This window comes from Halichoerus grypus, chromosome 5, assembly GCF_964656455.1.
Source record: "Halichoerus grypus chromosome 5, mHalGry1.hap1.1, whole genome shotgun sequence".
Classification (NCBI taxonomy): Eukaryota; Metazoa; Chordata; class Mammalia; order Carnivora; family Phocidae; genus Halichoerus; species Halichoerus grypus.
Genome location: NC_135716.1, coordinates 185460656 through 185483741, shown reverse-complemented (window position 1 = coordinate 185483741; position 23086 = coordinate 185460656). Strand labels below are relative to the sequence as shown.

At 58.8% G+C, this 23086-nt stretch overlaps 1 protein-coding gene across 2 annotated transcripts in view; it reads left to right on the top strand.

Moving 5' to 3' along the window:
• The window catches only part of PRDM16 (PR/SET domain 16), a 314516-nt gene that overhangs the window by 255996 nt on the left and 35434 nt on the right, over positions 1–23086 (top strand). For both annotated transcript variants that reach the window (XM_078073881.1, XM_078073882.1), the window contains exons 4-5: positions 9192–9326; positions 19175–19277. In XM_078073881.1, coding sequence (XP_077930007.1) covers positions 9192–9326; positions 19175–19277 — 238 coding nt within the window. The remainder of the gene's footprint in view (positions 1–9191; positions 9327–19174; positions 19278–23086) is intronic.

The window sequence follows — 23086 nt, the reverse complement described above, 5'->3', positions numbered from 1 at the left end:
TGTGACACCTTTTGGGGCCTCGCATCAACTTGACGGTGGAACCACTTCCTGTGGGCAGACCCTGGGCTCTCACCTACCCCTGGGCAAGGATGCTGCCACAAGGGTTTGGGTTTGGTTGTTTGGGCTTTTTTTCCAATCTTTTTTATGATCAAGAACAAAACAAAAGTGTCTCACTTCAGAATGTCACAGCTGAGTCTGTGGTAATATGCAGCCCTTAGGCTCAGAGACTTCTGCTCCTGACCCAACTTCAAATCAAATTAGGGTTGGAAAAAACGTTTGGGCTGTTAGCATTTTAACCACATCAGCCCAAGGGGCAGGGGCGGGCCGACCGGGCCTGGGAGGGGCGTGTGTGTGGAACCTGCCAGCTGGGGGACTTCGCGGGCCAGGCCAGGCTTTGGGGGGGCTTCTCGGCGCTGGTAGCCCTCACCTGCCCAAACTGTCCCAGGTGCCGGCAAGTTGGTGGCTCTTCGTGGCTCTGCCCTGCCCTAGGCATCAAACCCCTGGTTAGCCTCCAGGCCCAGCCACCAGCAGCCGAATTAGATGTGAAATTTCTACCCCGCCAGGAGCAGAACACCCGTGAGCCAGGGCAGAGTAGGGCTGGGACCCTCTGCACTGGGGTTTGCTGGGGACCCTGGCGGGATGGGCTCCCACAAGACGGCTCTCCCTACCCCCATGCTGTCCCAGCTCGGGGCGGGAGTGCACACAGGCAAAGAGCATTTGCACCCAGATTGTACCTGGATTCTTTGAGGTCAGAAACCTCTGCAAGACCCGCTCTGCCAAGTACCGCCCTTGTGACACCAGCTGTCCCCTCAGAAGGTCAGAAGGAAGGGAGGCCCAAGGTCTGAGGTTGCTTGCTTTCCTGGGCGGGTTCAGGCCGCACGGCGTGGGCCCCACTCACTTCTCGGCAGCAGGCAGTAGGTGCCTGGGGCTCCCCGCTGGGGGTGAGAGCGGCTGGACATTGGGTGTGAAGAACCCCCTCCGTCCAGCAGTGGGGGGTGGCTGAGGCTTCAGCGCAGGCTGCCAAGCTGGCGTCCTCATGGGGATGTAGGTCCGGTCCTGGGGTGTTGTGTTCGGGGCCGTCCACAGGGAGAGGACAGAGCGGGACCCAGGCCCTGGCACGCCAGGCGCTGGGATCAACAAGTCAACCCAGTTGCTTTTCCTGGGAAGTGTGGGTAGAGTTTGACCCACTCCAGTGTCCTTCTGGGGTTGGCTGGGAGGAAATGACGTCACCACGGATGGAGGCGGGCCCCCGGCCGACACACAGGCCTCCCTGCAGGGATGTGGAGAATGTTAGCTTTGGGCTCGTCCATCGGGAGCTCTGGCACCGACCCTGGGGTCCCGGCTGTCTCCCGGGAGGGGCTGGGCCAGTTCCTCCTCAGTGCACCTGCTTCAGTGTCCCCTCCTGCCTCCTCTCCGCTCCGCTCCCAAAGGAAGCCAGGCTGTCACACACAGGGTGCTCACCCTCTGGAAGGTGCTCTCCATTCTACCGCAATACAGGACACCTTTAAGGAGGATGCACCTGTAAACAGGGCCCCCACTACAGAAATTCAGTTTATAAACAACGTTATAGGTGAGAGGCTCATGAAATCATGTGCTCCCATCAGTGACGGCTGGAGACAGAGCCTCCAGGCACAGTGGCCCCCGGGGAGTGGCTATAGCAGCCTCCCACCCCCAGGGGTGGGGCAAGGGGAGGGAGTCCTCGGGACTCCCACCCTTCAGCCTCTGGCTCAGCAGGCCATCGGGATACTTGCCCAGGTCTGTGACAAGGGCCCTCTCCTGCTGGGGGCTGATGCTGGGCCCAGGGCTCTCTGCAGTGACCAGGGGCTTTCTCTTTGAAAACACCCCCAAAAAACTCCAGAAAGCCCCACACACAAGTGGACAACAGGGCTCTTGAAGGGAGACACAGAGGATGGAGTCTCTTTGCTGGGTATCCCTCTCCTACTCTCGGCCAGAGCTGGTTTGTCCCCTTTGGGGTCCTGGGGCCACCCCCTAAAGATTCCTGGCTGGCCAGGTGACTACTTCCTGACCACCCAGAAGGCCCAGAGAAGGGCCCTGCTTCTGGCCAGTACCCTTGTCCCCCTGCGGTGGGCAGAGCCCCCAGCCTATCTCTAAAGAGCCCACAAGCAGGTGCAACCAGCCAGGGAAGCCACTGCCCCCCCAGCTATCAGTAGCCGGAAACACGGCCCCACAGCGCGCGCACACTTGAACACTCTCGGGGCCAGGCACGGTGTGGGCCCGGGGCTCCGATCTGGGTGTCTTCAACAAGCTTCCAAGGAGAAACAACTGTTCACAATAGTGCAGCCCCTGTGTGCGGAGCCACAGGCTTCCACACGGCCAGAAATCAGGGGAGAGGCTTTCTAGTTCCAAAGGAGAAACTGAGGCAGGACCCCAGACAACCCCCAGGGTTGTCAAATGAAGAATTATGCAATTTCAGGGCTGGGAAAGCACATAGAGTTCAAAAAGTCCAGCCACCCTTCTGAGCACCCTGGAGGGATGGCCACCAAGACCTCCTTGAATTCCCCCAGTGACGGGGTGCTTGCCCCTTTGCAAGGCTCCTTGCCCACCTCACAGGCTGCCTGTGGAGACGTCTCAGCTGCTGGGCCTGAGGTCCGCACGGACCTCACCACCACCACCGTCGCTGACCCCTCTGAGGGGTTTTTCATTCCTTTATTTCCTTGGACCCTTGAACTTGCTAGTCTGATCACCATTTTGCCCGTGTGTCTGTCTTGGGTCAGGGCCACAGCCCATGGCTGACGGACATACGTTTGGGAGGAAGCCCAGCCCCCAACCATGCCGTCAGCCCGCAGAGCGCGGGGGACACCCCTGGAGCGGGGTCGTGTTCAGCTCACACCAAGGGCCGGTGAACGGGGTTCTGCCCCAGGCAGCTCAGAAGAGCCCTGCCAGGCCCTTCTCCTTCTCCCCTGTGCTATTGACGATCGGGGAGTCTGAGTCCCACTCAGGGGACCCAGGGAGGGCTTGGGTGCTGCAGGACACCAGGCGGAAACTCTGTGCTTCCCCAACAGCTTTCCGAGAACCCCGCGACTGTTGGGAGGGTCTCCCCGCCTGGGCAGGAGAAGGGGAATGAACATCTGAGTCTGATGGGAGGAGGGGAGGGATGGAGTAGGAGGCAGAGAGAGCCGAGAGGAAGCCCTGCGGCGGGAGCAGCCTCGGGCGCCCAGCCACACACCCCAGGAGAGCCGCAGCCCCGCGCATATGGGCACCGAGCGGGAGACAGGCCAAGAACCTGCGCGCTCCGCGCGGCATCTGGCCGCCTGAGGAATTGCTGGGCTGTGGATTTCTTCGGCTCTTTGAAGGCATGTGGGCTCCACAACACTACGGGGTCTGGCTTCTGGGGTCCGGCTCTAAACAGAGTCTGTGCACCTTGTGGGCTCGAGAGCAAAGTCCCCCGGCGTGGACCATCAGAGCCTGTGTCGGGCGCCCCAGCTGCTTCTTGCATCATCCTCATCCTGCGCCGTGCTCTTGGGTCTCTGCGACCAACGACCTTGGCCCTTGTCTCCCCTAAATACCCCAGCCTCTGCTCTGGAGGCGATCTGGGAGCCCCAACCAGCTTCTTCTGGGCAAAGCCCCAAAAAACATGGGCTGTCTAGCCCCTGTCTCTGCACGAGCTCAGGAGCCAGGCTGGCCTCTCTCTTAGAGAAACGGCCTCCACAAGCTACCTGTGTTTCCTGGAAGCAGCCCCGTTCTGGCCTGCACTGCCCCCCCCGCCGCCGCCCTCCCTCCCCCTCTCTCCCCCACCTCCCTCGCAGCCAGAGCAGGTGGGGGGCCAGGCCCACGACCTGCCTGCCGGGACTCCTGTCTGCCACATTGCTGGTTAGTGCTTGGTCCTATCACCGCCAAGCCCCATAATGAGAGGCAGGACGGGGATTTATGAACTCATCCAGGCTCCGTGTCCACACCCGGACAGACGTGTTTCCAGAATGCCTTTCCCCCACCTCCTTCCGTCACAAGAATGGACTTTCTGTTTCAGCTACTCATGGACCCCATAAATCATAACCACGGTGTGTGTGTATGCGTGTGTGCGCCTATGGACAGAAAAGAGACCCACGCGGCTGTGTGGGCCCTTAGAGAAGGAGAAAGAGGCCCTCCCCCATTCCCCCCACCACTGCCACGGGCGGACACCATGCCCGGGTTTCCACGGAGCTGCCTGACTGCCCCAGACCGGGGTGGCGGGAGGGCAGACTCCCAGGCCCACGCCTTGCTACATGCTCGGAATCCATTAGGTGAGCTGACGACAGACGCCTCGGCGTTCCCGCCTGTGCGCACACCCCGGACGGGGCCGGCGGCTGGCCGGACCTATTAAATGTGAGAGAACCAGCCCAGCAGAGAGCCCACAAATTAGAAGTGCAGGAAACCTCAAATGATGTGCAAAAAAAATTGTCAAGGTTACAAGAATTTTTCCATCCTTTTGCTTCATAACTCAGCATTTCTGATGGGGTTGATTTATGAGCTGGGGGACCTGGCAGGGGGACTAGGGGTGGGGAGGTCTGTGAGGCTGAGTGGGGAGAATGGGCAGGAGGGCAGCTTCCTTTGGAGGCTCTGGGATTCCCGAGGCTCGGCCCCAAATAACCCGGAGCAAGGCTTTGAAATGGGATCAGGCAGGAGAGCCAGATTTCAAATCTGGAAGGAGACTCAGCCCCAAGGCCCTGGAGGCCCCTGCTGGCTAAAGGGGCCAAGAGCCCAGAGGAGGTGCCCAGAGGGCTGGGCCACCCCTTCCTCCCTCCTCGTGCATCCTGCAGCATCGGGGCTCAGCCCTCATCCTTCCCATGCACTTGTGACTGTCGTGGCCTCCTGGGGCCAGAGCAGGCCTCAGCCCTGCCACTAAGCTGGGGAGGGGTGGCCTTCACCTATCCCACGGGTGCTGGAGTGTCTCACTGTGAAAAAGGCAGAGAGAGGGACCTGTGGCGTCCAGGCCTGCGTTCCCCACTCCAGGACCCTGCAGGTCTTGGAGCAGGCACAGAGACCCTCCCTCGGGCCCCTGACACAGCTCAGGTTCCGACGCCCAACCGTGATGGCAGACACAGGCCTGGGCCCTCTCCCCACGCGGGCACTGCTGCTTCAGGGCCCCCAGACCGGGACCTCTGCCTTCTCTGGAGGAAAGGGCCTGCAGCTCACTTGACGCTGCTCAGAGGAAGGGTTTCAGGGAGAAGGGGTTTCCTCCGACCCTCAGCGCCTGCCAGGAGGTAACTGCCACCCCGTGACCAGCCAAATGGTCAGGGGCTGGGGGACCAGGTCTTCTGGGTTGAAGGGGAGGGGCATTTCCCAGGAGTCACCGGGAGGGAGGCTGTTGGCCGGGGTGGAAACACACTGGAGCTGCACCCGGACAGGGACAGGGACAGACCGGTGTCCGTGTGGCTGAGTGACCGGCCCTTCACACACGCTTGAGAGACCCGGAGTGGTTTGCCCGGCACAGGGAAGAGTTAGGACAGGGGCCAACCTACGGAAAGGAGAGAGGTTGGCCGGACAAGGACCGAGCGAGCTCACCGGAAGGCAGGGTTTGCCCCTCCAGAAGGCGTTGCCCGTGGCGCCGTGGGGTCAGGGACAACCAGGCCGCCAGCAGCGCGGTGGGCTCCTGGGCACACGGGGTGCTCGCAATGGGGTGTGCTGGTTCACAGACGGCAGGCATGGGGGGAGGGGGTGGGGGCAGGACCCTGCAGGAGCCCAGCACCACAGGCAGTTCGGGTCCCTCTGCTCTTCCTCACCTGCCCCCACGACAAGTCCCTGGGGCACCCGAAGGGTCAAGCACCCTCTTTGGGGTGAGAGAGACAGGGGGTCAGCAGAAGAGTTGCCCCCCATGTGGCACAGAGCTCCCTTCCTGGTAGAAAGCCAAGAACCCTTTGGGGAGGGAGCCTGCAGGACAGAGTCCCCGCCCGGTGTCAGGGGCTTGGCCTGCGACCCCCAAGTCTGCGTTTGAGACCCGCATCCCAGGCCATTCCCATGCGGGGCAGTGTGGGGAAGACAGACGGGAGAGGCGGGCGTGGAGAAAGGTGGCGCAGAAGGACTCGGAGGGGCAAGGCCCCCCAGGGAGGGTGCAGGCATGGGAAACTGAGGCCTCTGGTGGGGGCAGGTGGGCCCCGCAGGCTGCCTCGGGCCACTTCCTCATTGGGGCTGGTTTGTCTTTTCCCAAAAACACAACAGACTGCCCCCCACCCCCACCGGAGTGCCCCTCACACACTCACACGCACACTCACCCGTGAGCAAACGGGATGGAGAGGGGCTTCCAAGCACTCAGAGCAGGGGTTAGCTGGTTAGTTAGGGGTTACTCCTAGCAACCACTTGCAGAGACGGCCTCGTGCCGGTCAAGGTGAAGCAACAGGCCTGAGGCTACAAGTAGGCCCCGAGGGGCGGCGAGCAGGGGGGTGGGGGGCAGAGCCGGGCAGCCAGCACCTCTGTGCCACAGGCGCGGGTGGACAGAGACGGAGGCCGTGGGGTGGGCAGCCCCAGAGCCCGGGCTGCCGCGGCGGGGGGAGTGGGTGCACGTGTTCTGGCCGCTCAGCCCCCCGCCCCCCCTGCGGCAGAGGAGGGCACTGCTGCTGCCCCATCAGCCGAGGCGCCTCGAACCACAGGTTTTGCTTTGTGGGTCTTCTCTGCGGGTTTCCTGCAGCTGGGGTGGGAGGCGTGAGGGGGGGCCCCAGAGGCATTAGTGCCCAGAGAGGGGCCCCTCCCATGTGGGCCTGCGGTCCTCCCCCTGCCGGCCGGCCCACGGTGGCCTCCAGATGCCCCCTGTGCCCCCTGGCGCCCCGAGGGTCTAGACACAGGCGGCAGAGGGCTGGGGGCTGGACGGAGGACTTCTCTGTGCCACGCTGCCCCTCCAACCCCACCCGTCCATCTCTGTCTCCCCCCTGGCTAGGACTCCTGGCCCCTCTCCCCTCTCTCAGAATTAGGCCCATTTGGGAAAAGCCCCCCAGAATGGAGAATCACAGATCCAAGGCAGCCAGGTTCCAAGTCCCTTCCGGATCAGCCTCCGGAGACGTCAGCCAAGCTGGGCCCAGGCCTCTCGGCTCTGAGACTTGTCGCGCAGGAGGGTGCAGTTTCCGGGAGCCCCGCGTGTGCAAGGGCGGACGGAGGAGAAGCAGGTTCTGTGCATCCTGCAGCGACACTCCTGCCTCCCAAAACCGTGTCTTCTCGTGGCCCAGAGGCCAGGCGCGGCCCTTGGCCATTCAGAAAGTGTCAGTGGACATCTGGGCAGCGTCGGAACTGATACAAAGCATCCTGAGTCACTGGTCAGAAGCCGCTTCTCCAGGCCTCAGGGGGACAGCCTCTTGCCCTTCCCAGGTCCCTATTATTCAGAACAGGCCCTTGGGACACGCTCCAGGGATCAGAGGCTACGGTGCCTGGAATCGTTCTCCTCGGTCTTTGCTGCGACAGGTCACTACCCCCTGCCCTGACTTTACCAGGTGCTTCTGACACCCCTGCTCACCAGGACGCACCTGCTCCCCAGGACACCCCTGCTCACCAGGACGCACCTGCTCACCAGGACACCCCTGCTCACCAGGACACCCCAGCTCACCAGGACACCCCTGCTCACCAGGACGCACCTGCTCACCAGGACACCCCTGCTCACCAGGACACCCCAGCTCACCAGGACACCCCAGCTCACCAGGACGCACCTGCTCACCAGGACGCACCAGCTCACCAGGACGCACCTGCTCACCAGGACACCCCTGCTCACCAGGACACCCCTGCTCACCAGGACTCCCCTGCTCACCAGGACACCCCTGCTCACCAGGACGCACCTGCTCACCAGGCCAGCCCTGCTCACCAGGACACCCCAGCTCACCAGGACACCCCAGCTCACCAGGATGCACCTGCTCACCAGGACGCACCAGCTCACCAGGACACCCCTGCTCACCAGGACACCCTTGCTCACCAGGACACACCTGCTCACCAGGACACCCCAGCTCACCAGGACACACCTGCTCACCAGGACACACCTGCTCACCAGGACACCCCAGCTCACCAGGATGCACCTGCTCACCAGGACGCACCAGCTCACCAGGACACCCCTGCTCACCAGGACACCCCAGCTCACCAGGACACACCAGTCACCAGGACACCCCAGCTCACCAGGACACCCCAGCTCACCAGGATGCACCTGCTCACCAGGACACCCCTGCTCACCAGGACACCCCTGCTCACCAGGATGCACCAGCTCACCAGGACACCCCTGCTCACCGGGACACCCCAGCTCACCAGGAACACCCCTGCTCACCAGGACACCCTGCCCACCTGGACACCCCCTCCTACTTTGAGGCTTCAGCCCCTCCCTCGTACCCTCTAAGAGCTGGGGCTGGACTTCCCAGGAAGTTGTCCCAAGATGCTGCTGGCTCCCAGGCTCTAGAATCAGAACCTGGAGCAGGCACTGAACAGAGCAGGTGTGGGGATGGGAGGGGACCCAGCTGCAGCTTCCCCGCAGGGTCCAGAGGTCCAGGGGCATCCCTCTTCAGCAGGGAGCATTCAGGTCTCCTAGTAAATGACCCGCTCAGAGATGCACACCCTAAGAAGCACGTTCAGAAATCAGTGGCAACAACAAAGTTAATAATGCCAGTCACAGGCGTGCTGGCCGCCGAGGGTGTGCTGAGAGGCCGGGCCTCTGCAGGTCCCAGGTGTCAAATGGAAACTTTCCACCTTTAAGAAAAGGGCATGTTTTTCTTACGTCGGGGTTATGTGCATGCTAGTGTGGGCATGCACGCGCGCGCACACGCACATAGGCGTGCATATGCACACTCACACCGACTCATACGCAGCCACACACCCCAACAACACCTTTACCTTCTAGAATGTTTTTCTGCAGCCCAACGCCCCAACTCCTCTTGACAGAAGGCTCTGTTCTTAGACGCAGTGACCTCTGCTTTCTCACATGTGGGACGGCTCTGTTGGGGTTTCTTGCAACCCTGGGGGCTCCCTTCATCACCAGGCCAGGGCAGCAGTCTGCTCGGTGAGCAAAAGGGCCTTCCTACCGCCTCTCTGCCGGGCTCTCAGAGGCTCCTGGGATGGGCAGCTGGGTGGGACAAGGACCTCACCATTGCCCAGGGGGTGTGCTGAGGCCCAGATGCTGGGCTGCCTTCCCACAGGGCCCGAATACCTGGTCCCTCATTGGACAAACGCGGAATGTGCAGACTCTCGCACATAGGATGCCTCTGACCCTCCCCGGTTCTCTCTCCCCCCGCCAGATCTCCGAAGACCTGAGCACTGAGAGGCTCTGCATGGATGCTGGTCAGGCAGGCTCTGGCAGCTGGCTCAAGTACATCCGGGTGGCATGCTCCTGCGATGACCAGAACCTCACCATGTGCCAGATCAACGAGCAGGTAGGTGCAGAGTTTGCACACGGGCCCTCGGAGCGGTCCTTGGAGGGGCGGGGGGCTCGGCCCCCAGACCGATGAGAGGGGCCTGCCGAGGTGAAGGGTCGGCTGCAGCTTTACCAAGGACTTTTGCCCAGCCCTGTCCCATGGCGGGGGCAGCGATTTGAAACTTGGCCAGCGCTGAGTTTCCGGGAGCTCAGCGACGCCCCACGATTGCTCCATCAGAGACCTCAGCTGGCAGCTTGCCGGGGCTCAAGAACCAAAAGATGGTGGTTTCCATGAAGGAAAGCCGCGGGAGCGGCAGGTCCTGAAACCACAGGGGTCCTCTTCCCTGCTCATGTTGCCCCAGGAAGGGGTGCAGAGCCAGCCGATCGCTTATGAACTGTTGTCTCTGGGGCTCAGTCTGGCCAAGCTCTCTCAGAAAGGGTCAGCACTGCCCTCCAGGAGCGCCCTGTGATCCCTGTGGCTTCCCAGCCAGCCTGTGGAGGGAACCGGCCTTGTTTGGGCAAAAAAATCCTGGCCCCACTGGTAGCCAACTGATCTTTCCTGAGCTCGGTGGCCCTGACTTCAGCCCCTGGCCCCACCAGGGCCAAGGGACACCTCACTTCTGCTGCCAACCCTCCTGAGGTCGAGGACCCCGCTCAGCACGCTGGATCCACACTAGCGATGGTCCACGCTGCCCTAGGACCACAAGCACTGCTGGCCCTCATTCCTCGCGGTGGCCATCCAGGCCATGAGTGGAGCAGGATAGAAGATGCCATATGCAGAGTTTCTTTCGACCAAGAAGGCCACGCATCCCCAGTGCTGGGAGTTCTTAGTCTATGTCTTTAATTACAAGTTTGCAAGTGGCCCCTGGAGCCTCCACGCTCCAGAGCCAGGCCCCTCGGGCACATTTCCACTGAGCTCCCAAAGCGCTGGGCTCCTCGGGATGTTGGGGAGCCCAGCCTCTCCCATCAGAGCAGTTTGCTTTTGCCTATAATCTCTTGGGGTTACACATGAGATTTCATCTGCAAAAGGGATTCCACTGCTTTCAAAAATGTTTTCAGAGACCACATAACAAAGGGTACATTCTCCCATCGCCTGTGCAAACCATTAAAAGCGGTTCGAGGCTCTTGACTTCAGAGAAACAGTTTTGCATTAAGAAACACAGAGAGCACACACCAGGGAGGCCCCTAGGACCCCCATAAGCTGCCCTCCGGCTCTCCCTCTTCTGCTCAGGCTCCTTCTCAGCCCTGGGGCCCAGCCTGGATTGAGCAGATTCCTGCTGGACACAAGCTGGTGCTTGCTTCACAAACCGGTGAAGTTTGAATCCACCGCTGCTCCTGGGATGTCTACAGCTTGTACTTAGAACCCAGCATTTTGAAAATTAGGTGGGTTTTTTTCTGATTACAAAAAAATATTGCAGAAATTGAAGCAAAAGAAGAATCATAAAAAATGAGAACTTAAAAAAAATACTTTTCCTTCCTCCAAATGAAGGTGAAATGTGAGTGAAGGAGAATCGGATGTAGGCACGTGGAGAGAGATGTGCTGTCCAATGCCCCTTCCTCTGTGGACCGCGGTGTCCTCGGTCGTGTGTCCGGAAGCTGGGGGGCCACGGAAGGAGCACCGTGGGGCCAGGCCCGGGAGGGCACTTTTGTGAGATACAGAATAGAGTAACGAAAGATCCGGATTCTTTATTTAAGAAAGATGTTTGCTAGTTTGAGCCAAACTTTAGTAGCAAAGTAGGTACCTTTTTGTGGCCAGCTTCTGGAAAAGCAAACAGATGTGTGAGCTTCTCAAAGAGGGGCCTGTCTTCAAACATCCTTGTTTTATTATTAAATTTCAGGGGAGCGTGCATGTCCGCTCCACGTGAAATGGACTGCTTTGCAGCAACGTCTTTCCATCTCTTTCCACCAGGGGATAGATACTTTCTGCTGGGACGGAATGATAGTCCTTAACTCTTATTGATTCTCTTAGCCCCACTTTGGTCCCCCAACGCTTACTGTTCCCAAGGGTCCAGCATAGGGTCAGAAACGCTCCCGGCTCTTTTACTCAAACCCAATATGACATCGAAAGTCCTTCAGACCCCTCCCCACCTGCTGGATGTTTCTCTCCAACACGGCCTCTGGGGATTAACTATCCCTACTTCAGCTCACAAGCTCAGAGGGAACTTGGGGTGCCCATTTAAGCATATGCAACACTGACATCACCCGGAGCATCGAAATTGTTCTACCTGGGGCATTTCAGATCCCCAGCCCTCTGAGGGCGAGAGGAGCCCCCCACCCTTGCAGCACCTCCGAGGACCACGCGGTTGCTCCTGGTGTTACAGAGCAATGAGATGCCCGCCAGCGTCCCTCCCGAGGAGGCGCACCTGCAGGCTTAACCAGCCGCGTGGAGTGGCCTCCAAGTCACGCAGGGAAGCAGGAGTAGGGGAGATGCAGGAGGCCGCCCGGGCACCAGGTCAGGAGGTGCTCGGAAGGCTGTCAGGTGCCTCAGTTTTCATCCCAAAGTCTTGCCTTTGCGTTTCAGATATCAGAGGAAAATGTGCAAATTGTGGGGCATAGTTTCCTTTGCAAAATAATACTAATAATTTTAAACTCTTATAATGTGAGAAACTGCTCTTAGATAAATCCACACAGGACTCAATATTCGTTGGGTGAATAAAGCGAATTTTAGAAATGACTTTTTAAAAAATTATTTATTTATGTTGAGAGAGAGAGAGAGCATGAGCGGGGAGAGGGGCAGAGGGACAGGGAGAAAGAGAATCCCAAGCAGACTCCACGCTGAGCGCGGAGCACAAAGCAGGGCTGGATCCCACAACTGTGAGATCACGACCCGAGCTGAAATCAAGAGTCGGACACTCAACCAACTGAGCCACCCAGGTGCCCCTAGAAATGTCTTTTTGAAAGGGATATAATAGACTGTTTTTAGTTAAAAAAAAAAACAATTTTCTCAGCAGTCTCCCCAAGGCTGACCTGCTCCCTCTTGGTGGCCACAGAAAGTGCCTCCCTCCCGTCCTGACTGTTGGAAACACCGGTTGCCACCAAGTGGAATAAAAATGTCCCTGAAATATTAATAATAAAACAAAGATTTTTGAAGACAGCCTTCTCTTTGAGAAGGAAACATTACATGATATTAATGGGGTTTCTCAGATTTCCGTAATCCCAAGGGTTTCAACCAGGATTTCCTGCACTTATGGACACCCCCTGCCACGCACACACACAAATGCACGGAAGCGAACAATCCCCCTTTCTCTCTCTCCATCTCACACACACACACCAGCTCCCGACAGCACGGACATAGAAGGGACAGCATCCAGACTGAAAGTCGAAGATCCATAATGCAGGGTGGGGTTTGCCAGATGGTTTTCAGAAGCTCAAGTCACATGACCTGAGCCTCAATTTTGAGAGGACGAAGGAGATGGGGCAGGAGGGGGTCTCAGGGTCGAGAAGAGAAAGTCTCTGAAGTCACAGCTCCCAGAAGAGATGATCGGGCAGAGGAGGAGGCAGCTCTGAACAGGAGACGTGGCCTCTGGAGAGAGCCACACGTCTCCGTGCACTGTGGCACCCGCGCCGTGAGCTCAACCCTGCCTGCAGCTTCTCATTCGTGCCACGAGACCCCCCTCTTGGCGCCCTGTGGCTCTGAGAGGTCCCAGCCCCAGGGGGCCTCGAGCACAGGTGGCCTGCTTGTCACTCTGCTCTGTCTTCTCTGCGGCTCCGGATGGGGGAGCCCAGCTCAGCAGAGGCCACGCCGGGCCATGAATTTCCTCCTGGACTCAGTCCCATCAACTCAACAGTGACTTGGGGCTTGCTACCCGCGTGGAGCCTGCAGATGGGTGGCCAGGTTGCTGGGAACAAAGCGTCCACAGCAGGCAGCTGGGGGGACGGAGCTTTTCTCTGGGATTTTTGGGGGTGGTCAGATCACAGCCGAAGACACTGGGGTGCTTTGATTTACCTTTCCTGCTTAGCGTAAACAGAAGGCAAGGGAAAGCCCACGGGCACCTCAGTTCAGTCTGGGTGGCATGACGCCTCCTCTGGCCCCGGCGACTTCGCCTCCCTCTCCCCCTGCCGCCCGTCAGCTCCTGCTTTTCCTTTAGGAAAATCTGAGACACTCAGATCACCCCTGGGTGGTTCTTTCTCCTGCAATTATGAGCAAACAAGTTTGTTTGAAATGTTTCAGGAGACAGACAGGGTCTGTCCCTGGATCGGTTTCAATGTTCAGAGTGAAAACAAGAGCTGGGGAATAAGGCGCGCGCGGAGGCCTGGTCACCGCGCGGCTCTCTCCCGGTCCCACCTCGCCTCCCCAGGGCAAGGATGTTGGTGGCGGGACATCACGTGGCCAGCGAGGCTGAGGATGGCGTGACAGGGTGCTGGGGTCACAAACAGACATTGGGGAGCATGACTCAGGGGCTCCAGACCCCCCCAGCACACCGAGGAGAGGCCGCGAGGCCCCCGCCGCACCCCCACGGCCGGCCAGGCGGTGGGGGATCCCCAACAGCACCGGCACATTCCCCGGAGCAGAGGGGCCGGGGCTCCCCAAAGTGGAAGCAGACGAGCGTGTTAAAGAAAGGCATTTCGTTCGCAGATGAGCCGACTGATAACCACGCGGGCACGAGAGCTAAGGCTCGCTCGTAATGCAAACCCGGTGCTCCCCGCTGAGCGCACTGCCCAGGCAGCTTCGCTTTTGCTTTCGCTTCCTCTCCCTCCACGCGGACCCCTCCGCCTGTCGCCCGTCGCCTGTCGCAGCGTGCGAGCGATCCGCCGGGGTTGGCACTCGCGGGATGGCATCCAGCACCCTGTTCCTTCCTCCCTCTGCTCTCATCCCCCACGATTTTCTAAATTAAACATTGTAAACCGATTGGCCGGTTTCAATGGTAGCTCGCAAACAATTAGATACACTTTCCCCTTTGAAATGAAAAGGGCAGGGGATTCATTGTAGCGTTTCTTGGCGGGTTTACAAAAGACTCAACGTATATATCAAATGCCTTTGAGTCCGAAAGCTGCCGAATTTTATGGCGCCCTCTTGAGAGCAGATTCTCTCTCTTCGGCAAAGAATAAGATATAAATTCAACCGTGCCGTCACGATATGGGCTGTGATCACTTGTCAGGATTCATCAAATGGAATACTTTATTAGGAGACGCCACCTAAGAGGGCTGAAGCCGTCGCTCTAACAGCGGCCAGGAACGTCTGTGTATGCATAGACGCACTCTCCAGGTCCAAACTGCACCGCCAAGGCAGAGAGAAATGGGCTGGATTTTTCCCCACGTGTGTGTACCTGGGAAGGTGACCGGACAGAGCAGCAAGACCGTGAGGATGTGGACACAATTGCTTCAGCCCCGCAGGGGAAGACAGGAGCGTGGCGAGCCCCAGGCACGCCGAGCCGTCTCCTCTGTCGCCCGGGGGAAGGAACTGTTTGCGTGTCCCTGCTCTGGCATCCGTGGTTTTGTAAACTCCAAATGCTCAAGCCCCCAGGCAGCCTCAGGGCCCGGTGTCCGCAGCCTTTCCCAGGCACAGACGGCCCACGGTTTGGGGAGAGCAAGCAGTGAAGACTCACAGGAGCATTTGCAGAGTCCCCAAAGCGGTGAGACCACACGGGCCTCTTCAGGGGCCCCTGAGAGACAAAGAAGCCCAAGGACCGGCGTCCTCCCTCCAGCCGGGCCACTCTGATTCCACTCGCTGGGTGCTTGTCTCTCGTGAACAGACCCTCACATAGCACACCAGGGGCCTCCGCAAATTCCAGCACGATTCCCAAAGCCAGGATGGACAGACAGACACACCGAAAGACCCTTTGCTCATGTTACCGAGACACTCCTTGAACGTTTCTCAAACTGGTCCAAGCAGGGAGCGCTGGGCCACCCTCATGTTTCTGAGAAACGCATCCACTCTGGGGCGGCAGGGGGGCGGTGGGGGGAGTGTGGCCGCCCCCCCCCCCGCCTCCTCACTGCCCCCCAGGGTAGTTTAGGTGGAGTTCCTCATAATTTAAATTGTAAGGTTCTACAATTAAGTAGGAATGAAAATCATGGAACTTAAATCCCCATATTCAAGATGAGTGTCTATCCCTGTGAGTTGATTTGATATTTAAAAAACAAATTCGAGGAAGTGGACCAACCTGACAGCCATTTTAAATTTGAACTATTTGGTCTGAAAGAATGTTGTTAAGGGGACAGTGACGTTCGTCTTTAGCAAGGGTCTGTGTGCATGAGCATGGCCTATGTGAAATCCAACTTTTCTCAGGCAATTTCCCCACCTGGTGTTGAGAACATGGCCGTTCACCCACTTGTGCCCGAGCTCCGTCCACCTGCAAGGACCCGGCTCCCCGTGTCGGGACAGAGAGGAAGAGAGCACAGTTGTCTCTCGGAGGACCCGGGTTTGGTGCAGTTCGCCCACACTCGGTGGACCTGCCGACTTTGAAACAAGGACCTGAAGTCAGAGTCTGGGACTCTGAAACAAGGACTCTGACTTCAGAGCCGGTCTGTTTGGCCTCGTTCCTTTGAAAGCTCTTTAAGAGCAGACGTGGATTGGCTCCCGTGAACTCAGCTCTTGTGGCTTCCCTCGCTCTCAGATCCTGAAACCAGAAGGAAGGTTCCAGCTGGGCCTTGCCCAGCCGCACACCCGGAGCCCCGAGACAGGGTTTCAGGGGCCTGGGGGCTGCAGCTGTTTGGGGGGGAGGAGGAGGTGGGGCTCTGGGGTGCTGTCCCCTGCACGGCCCTCGTTCCTTTCCCCGCAGCGGCTGACCTGGCATCAGAGGGGAGGAGCTCTGTCTCCCGGAGGAACAGACCCCCACCACCCCCCCAAGGGGCGCACAGTGGAAGGGAGCTTACCAACCCACGTCAGGAATTTTGCAGGGGCTTCAGGAATCATGGATTACAGGCTCAGCTCAGTAAATGCGCAATCCGTAACGCCCCAGAGGCCTCAGTCTCACCGAAGCCGAAGCCGGCCTTTGTCCCGGGAAGTGGGCAGAGCCCGCGGACCTGGAACCGTGACTTTCTCCGCGTGTCTGGCTGATAAGGCCTTTGTGCCAGTGGGAACAGGTCGTAAAAACACCCGGCTTCTGTGTGCACCAGAGTCGCCCTCACACCTCCTTGCCCTCAGCACCCGCGGAGTTCGGCAAAGTTCACGCCGATTCCTGTTCACCTCCCGCCCCCCTTCCAGGTGGAGGCAGGTTGGGGACACCCCCGCCCCGCACCCGGCCCGGCCCTGCAATTAGCGCTAATAGCGATTAATTCCATCTGCCGCTCAAAGTCCAGGCCACTGCCCTCGTGTCCTGCGCTCCTGCCCCGCCAGGTGCCTGGAGGACTGTCTCGCGGTCCTGGGCTGGGGAGGGGGTGCCTGCTGGGCACAAAACTGCTCCCCACGGCCAAGAGCGCTAGACCCTCCCTCTGCTCCGTGGCTCTGGGCTGTGCCGGCAGCGGGAGCGTGGGTCCCGGGGAGGCTGAGCAGCCTGGGAGTGCGGGTGGGGGCTGCAGAGGGGTCCCAGCAAGGTCCGGCAGCCCTCGAAGCTGGGAGGGGTGTGGGGGTGGGGACCTCGGCGGCCCTGGAGTGCGGGTAGGGGATTCCAGGAGGTCCAGCAGCCCAGAGAGCTGGGGTGGGGGGGTCCCAGGAGAGCCAGCGGCACTCGGAGAGGGGGGTGAGGAGGGTGGGGGGTCCCGGAGGCCGGGTGGCCCTCCGAGGGGGTCGGACGGGGACGGACGGGGAGGCGGAGAGGGGAGGCGGGCCGCGCCCAGCTCCCCCACCCGCCAGCCCCAGCCGGCCGGAGTAGGAGCCCAGCAGCCTGGCCGGAGGGAGGACGCGGCCCCGGGAGCCGCGCACGCACGGAGCGGGACGCCAGGTCAGAGCGGGGCCTCGGGGAGGGACGCAGCGGCGGGCGGGCCCACATTGCCCTCTAACGGGGCCCCGAGGGAAGCCGGCGCAGACCCTCCTCTGTCCCCAGCCGGGCCCCAGCCTGCGCTGCGCTGAATGCACTTGCTGGATGCGCTGGCCCATGGAAGGGTGCTGAGCCCGCTGAATGAATGACCCGCCTAACCAGTCGCGCGCTCGGGGCTTCCCGGGCTTTGTTGGAGTGTCCCATATACTTTGGACCCCATTTTGAAATGCAGTGGCTCAAGTGTGATTTTTGTGAAACAATTATTTGGCCACTGTCCTTTTTTAGATAAAATGACACAAAACTGGGATCTTAACAATTGGCTTAATTACAGAAGTTAGTAGGGTCCAGATTCTACTCTCCATTTTAAAATCTCATCACTAATTCACGATGTATCTGAGAACAATTGCCAAATAAAATTAACGAGTACAGGGGAGAGGGAGTTTGTGCACTCTGTTGGTACCGCTGTGGTGCCCTGGGAGTAAATCCAGGCGACGGCTGGGGACCCAGTGGGGCTTTGTGTGTCCCCTCGGGAGTTCCCTGCTGTTGTCCCGGGCTGAGTCAGGACCCGCGGTTTGTGAGGGAGTCCACACGGACAGGGCCTGTGGAGGGGAAAAGGGGCCCGACAAGAGAGGAGGAAGCTCAGCCTCCTATATGTTTCCCAGGGCCTGGGGGCGAGGGGAGAGGCAGGAGTGGTGTGCGGGCCATGTGCCCAGCTCAGTCTCTGGGTATCTGAGCTACGTCCCACTGCTGCTAGACAGTCTGGCCTGATTCCTCACCCCCAGGTCTTCCATGAGGAGGGCAGTGCTGGAGGGCCTCCGGGGGTGGGGGGAGGGAATCAGTCTGGAGAAGCCGGGACCCCTGCATTTCCCGGGGCAGGTGGAATCGTCTTGGTCTTTCTCTGGCCTCCTGGTCAGTCCTGCGGCTGGGCCTTCAGGCTCCTTGGTTACTGTTATCTGGATAGAGACCCAGGGTGGTAGGCAGATGATTGGCTGTTTGACATTTCTGGACTTGAGATGCAAGATCCCCGGTGTCAGCCCCACTCATGTGAGGAGTTGAGACCTGCCCCCCACCTAGGACCTGTGTCACTGCTCTCCAGAGAGGGCAGGGGGTCCCAGGCAGGGAAGACCCCGGTCCTCTCCCACAGTCACCCAGGCCTTTGGAACCCATTCCCTGGGTGCCATCCCAAACAGGCCTGCCCTGGTGCCCTTCTGAGCTGTAGGGTTTCCCAGATCTTGGCCACACCTCCAGGGCAGACGGCCCCTTTTCCAGACGTGTGTCGGCAAACTACATAGCTCCTCGGAGTACTGAGGCTGGGCGTTCCAAAGTCACCTCCCCTTGACCTCAGAGTCTGCTTCTCCAGGCTGCAGGATCTGCCCTGAGCCCCCTGCACCCCTCCCTGTTCTCAGGGACACGCCGTCTAGCCCCCGATGGCTGTTAGGCACCGAGCTTGCAGCAGGCACTCGTGCCCCTCTGCTTCCCTTGCAAAGGGTGTCCCCGCTCATGTGAGACTCCCAGCCTGCTGCCCGGGCCCACAGAGCCTCTGTCTGAGCTCATGGCCATTTTCAAAACATGCAGATTCACTCTCAACCCCCTCTAGACCCCAAGCCCACACCTCCCCCAGCAGCAAAGTGTGTCTTGTGTACACACCGAGAAGAGGAGCCTGAGAACCAAGCCGGGCACCGCTCCCGGATGAAAAGAGAGACCCTCCCTGATATTTCCCACTGGGACACCCCATGCCTGGGAACTTTCGGGCTGATCCTCACTGATTTCAACTTGCATCCCCTTTACCAACATCCAACAACTGGATGAAACAAATTAAAAGGGACTCTAGTCCTTCTGAGCATATTCTACCAAGTTCCAGAGGGGAACCTCTTAGCAGCAATTAGTAGGCAGGTCGAGTGGCCGGCAGGCCGGGCCCTGCGAGGAGCAGCATCGCCTGCGTGCGCCCAGTGTGGCCTCTGAGCTACAAGGACGGCCGCCCTCACCCCTTCTCTCTGCTTTTCCGTCCTAGATTTATTATAAAGTCATCAAGGACATTGAGCCCGGGGAAGAGCTGCTGGTGCACGTGAAGGAAGGCGCGTACTCCCTGGGGACGGTGCCCCCCAGTCTGGATGGTAAGCCCCCCGCCCTGCAGGAGCTCCTGAGGCCTCCCCGTCACGTCACTCCGCATGACGGGGGCCGCACTCCTGCGCTCCGGCCCCAGGCCCCCCTCCCGACCTCTCAGCCGAAGCATCTGCGGGTTATACGAGCTACACACCGCATTCAAGATAGCCCTTCAGACAATAGGAGTGAACGGGTGTCGTGTGGCATTGTATCTTTGCCGTGGTAGAATCCTGGGGGGATTTGTTAAACTATATTATTATTATCAGCAGCAGCATGGTTTGCTCTCCTCAGTACTTAAAGACAAAAAACAAACAAACAAAAAACACAAAGTTTTGTGGCTTGGAAACCGTCGCCCTCCAGAGCCATGGGAGACGTTTGGGGCTCATTTAAGAGAGAGCAGTGACGGCACGTGAGTCTTTGAAAGCCATGCCTGTCTGCAGGGAACAGCAAGAAGTCCAAGAGAAAGGTTAAGGGAAAACTGATTTTGTGAGAGGGAACCCGGGGCGCTGAGGGGGGTCCCCCAGGGGCAGGGATGGCGGCTGAGCTCCTCCAACTGTCCACCCAAAGCGTTCCCACTGCCCTCCACTCGGTGCTTGTCCAGTGGGCTCGCTGCCCCCCACCCCCATCCACACCCGAGTGCATCGCAGAGGACGTTAGAAAAATTCCTGCTGCAAAGAGGCTAGGATTTCTGAAATGCAGATTTATTTTCCTTCATCCACATTGTGAAGCAATGTGCCATTCACCTTGGGGTTCTGGAACCATTTTTAAGTCCATCCGAGGAGCGCTGTGTTGGCAGCGGACGACTATCCATTAACTCCCTGCGTGCCGCTGCCGAGCACACGGTGTCTTTTTTTGGAGCGAGACCCCGCAAGTGAGCAGAAAAGCAGCCTCCCCTCCTGGCGGGGGCTGGTGATTCCGCTCACGCTGGAGCAGGGGGGAGGTTGGTTTTCCCCTTCCTGTCTTTCTTTCCCTCCCCTCCAAAGGCACAGAGGCTTAATGATTAACGCCACTTACCGCAAGTTCCTCTGATAATGTTACGTGAGGGAGTGGCCCTGGCTGGGCCTGGGAGCAGACGCAGAGACCTCTGCCTTAATTTACCCTTCCGATCCCGAGCGTGGCCCAGCAGTGAGGGTCCTTCCTCCTCACGGGCCATGTCTCCAGAGCCCACAGAGCCGGATCCTATCTGTATGCGCCTCTGAAGTTTGGTTTTAATTAGGCCATCGAGAAAAGAAAAATAAATGGCTGAGGTCTGGGTCGTGAGGGGATGGTCTCATTTTCCTTAAAATAATTGTTGAAAAGACCGATAGAGCTCAGGTAGCGCAGCAGAACTCGGAAAGATAAACCCACTTACCTCAGGGGAGCACCCGGCGAGGAGGTTTCGTTTGCGTAATGAAACTTCTTTCTTCCAAAAGGTTTTAAAAACCTTGATTGCTATCCACCACCACGCCGCACCCCCCCCAACCCCGGCCCCCAATCTCAAATAAGCTGGGTCCACATTTCCCCAATAATTCATCAAACATTTGTGGGCTAATTGCTTGCCACACATAATGGTCCAGCCTCAAATGTCTGACTTTTCATACTCTCTGCTGTCGCGGTCACCCCCTTGCCCCCCAACAGCCGCCCCCTCCCCAGCTAAACTCGGAATCGCACAGAAAGAAAATGCAAAAATGTTCCTCACTAAGATAATTATCATAAAAAATCTTTTATCCCAGCCCCAGCTAAATGCAGAGGCCCCTTATCACGGCAGGAATTTGGAGTGGGCTCTCGAGCGCTTTTGAGCCTCAGTCTGGTAGATTAGCATGTAGATGCCACATAATTGTGTCCCCCTCGGCTCTCTGAAGCCATTAGGCACTGATTTATTTTTCTGTTACATTCCTGCTCTGCCATGAAAAGTTGCTGATGGAACTGCAGATAGACAGCCAGGCGCACACCTGACATGCCACATTGGGCTGCCACGCCCGGGTCCGGTCTGGTTTGGGGAGAATGTGGAGCTTCTGCCCCAGCCCGCGGCCCCCACGGACCCCCCACCAGATTCCGATGGAGGGAGTTCAGTCCCGAATCACAATTTTTGTGTGCTGCCGTTGGGGGCAGGGGCCTTTGCGGGGGGACAACATTCAGGTATCGAGGAAGAAACAGAGGCCCCGGGTTGCCAGCCCGCTGGGGGCAGAGCGCGCCGGGCCTGCGGGTCTGAGCCTGCGAATGCTCTTTCAAAGCCGCAGCTTTGCAAAGAAATGCACTTCCAATTTCCCTGCAAGTGACTCAGAGCAGAGGGAAGCCACTTTCGGATTCATTAGTTCCGGCGACTTTTTATTTTGTTTTTACTCTCAGTGGAGAGGGGAAAGATTTCTCTTTCAGGAAAGCTTCTTGCTCTTGGGAGAAAATAAAGAAAATCATTTCCATTCAAATATGCTTTTCTTTTGAGAAAGGCTCAAAATTGTTAACTTCCCCCCCCGCCATAAGAAGTCAAGAGGATGCAGTGAACTGCGTATAAAGCATATGAGACAGATTATAATATAATATAACATAACATAACATAATACAACAACATGATCTACTATAATACCATATAATACAATGTAACATAATATAACCAGAATGTAACATATTCTTTTAGTTTTTTTTTTTTAATATGGAATTATCGTGCTGGGCAGTGGACCACATGGGCTGTGCGCATCCTTCGTGGCGCATCCAGCGAGCCCCGGGCATGGGCGCTGCATGCCTGCCTTACCTGCGTGGAGGATGCTGGGACACCTGTCCACACCGCAGCACGGGGGGCGGGGGGAGGTGGCCAGGCTCACCCACGGCCAGCCCCCAGCTCCATCCTTCACCCGGGGCAAACTTGAGTCCGTGGAGGGATGAGGAGGCAGGGGAGGAGGGCGACAGTTATCTCCCCGGTCCATTTCACGGCCTCAGGATGTCCTCCCATGCCATCAGCGTGGGAATCGGGCTCAGTTTTCATTTTAAGTCCAAATTCCAGATCAAAACTGAGAAAGTTAAGTTGGTCGGTGGTATGGATGGGTGGGGTTGGCCTTTCTTCTTGTCTTTGTTTTCGAATTTCAACTTCTGTGACTGTTCCCAGTCGGGTCCAGAAAGAGTAAACTACCAACTGGCATTTCGAACTGACTCACGGCGCCGGTGGCGGTGGGAGGGCCCCAGGAAGTCAGAACAAACCCACAGGGGCAGCTTTGTGGGGTCGAGGCATCCGGCTCCGTTCTGAAATGGTGTTCTCGGTCCTCAGATGGAGAGGAAGTCCACATCTCTAAAGACGAGGAGGGCCTGCGGGGAATGCCAGGCCGTTCAGAGCGCACACACCACGCTTGGCGCTCTTCTGGGCCCCTGGCGGGAAGCTGGGACTCTGCCACCCAGCTTCCTGGGCCCCGCCCGGCGCCACGGCTCTGGTTACAGGGCTCTGCCGCCTCCTCTCCCAGCGTCCCGGCCTCCGTTTACCCGTCATCAGGCGGCCGTAAAAAGCGTCTGCCCCTGGGTGCGCGTGGATGCCTTCAATGCACCAGCAGCATGAAGCTCCGAGCTCGGTGCCGGCTGGGTGCGGGCTCCCGAGACCTCGAGTGTCCCCACGGCTGTTCACGTTATTTTCCCAGGAGACGTTTCTCCTGAAGGGTTCGCGCGCTCGAATTCTACTTCAAAGACAACGCTGTGTAGACTTGCAGGGGGATTATTTTGTGATGTGCATCCTCCCTGGCCTTGGCCTGGCATTCCACCCCACTACCTGGGGACCGGCCCCGTACTTGGATGGCTTTTGTTTTAGGATCTTCTCCGCCTTCGCGCTCCAGGCGGCCGCGGGCCCCACCGCCCCCGCTCC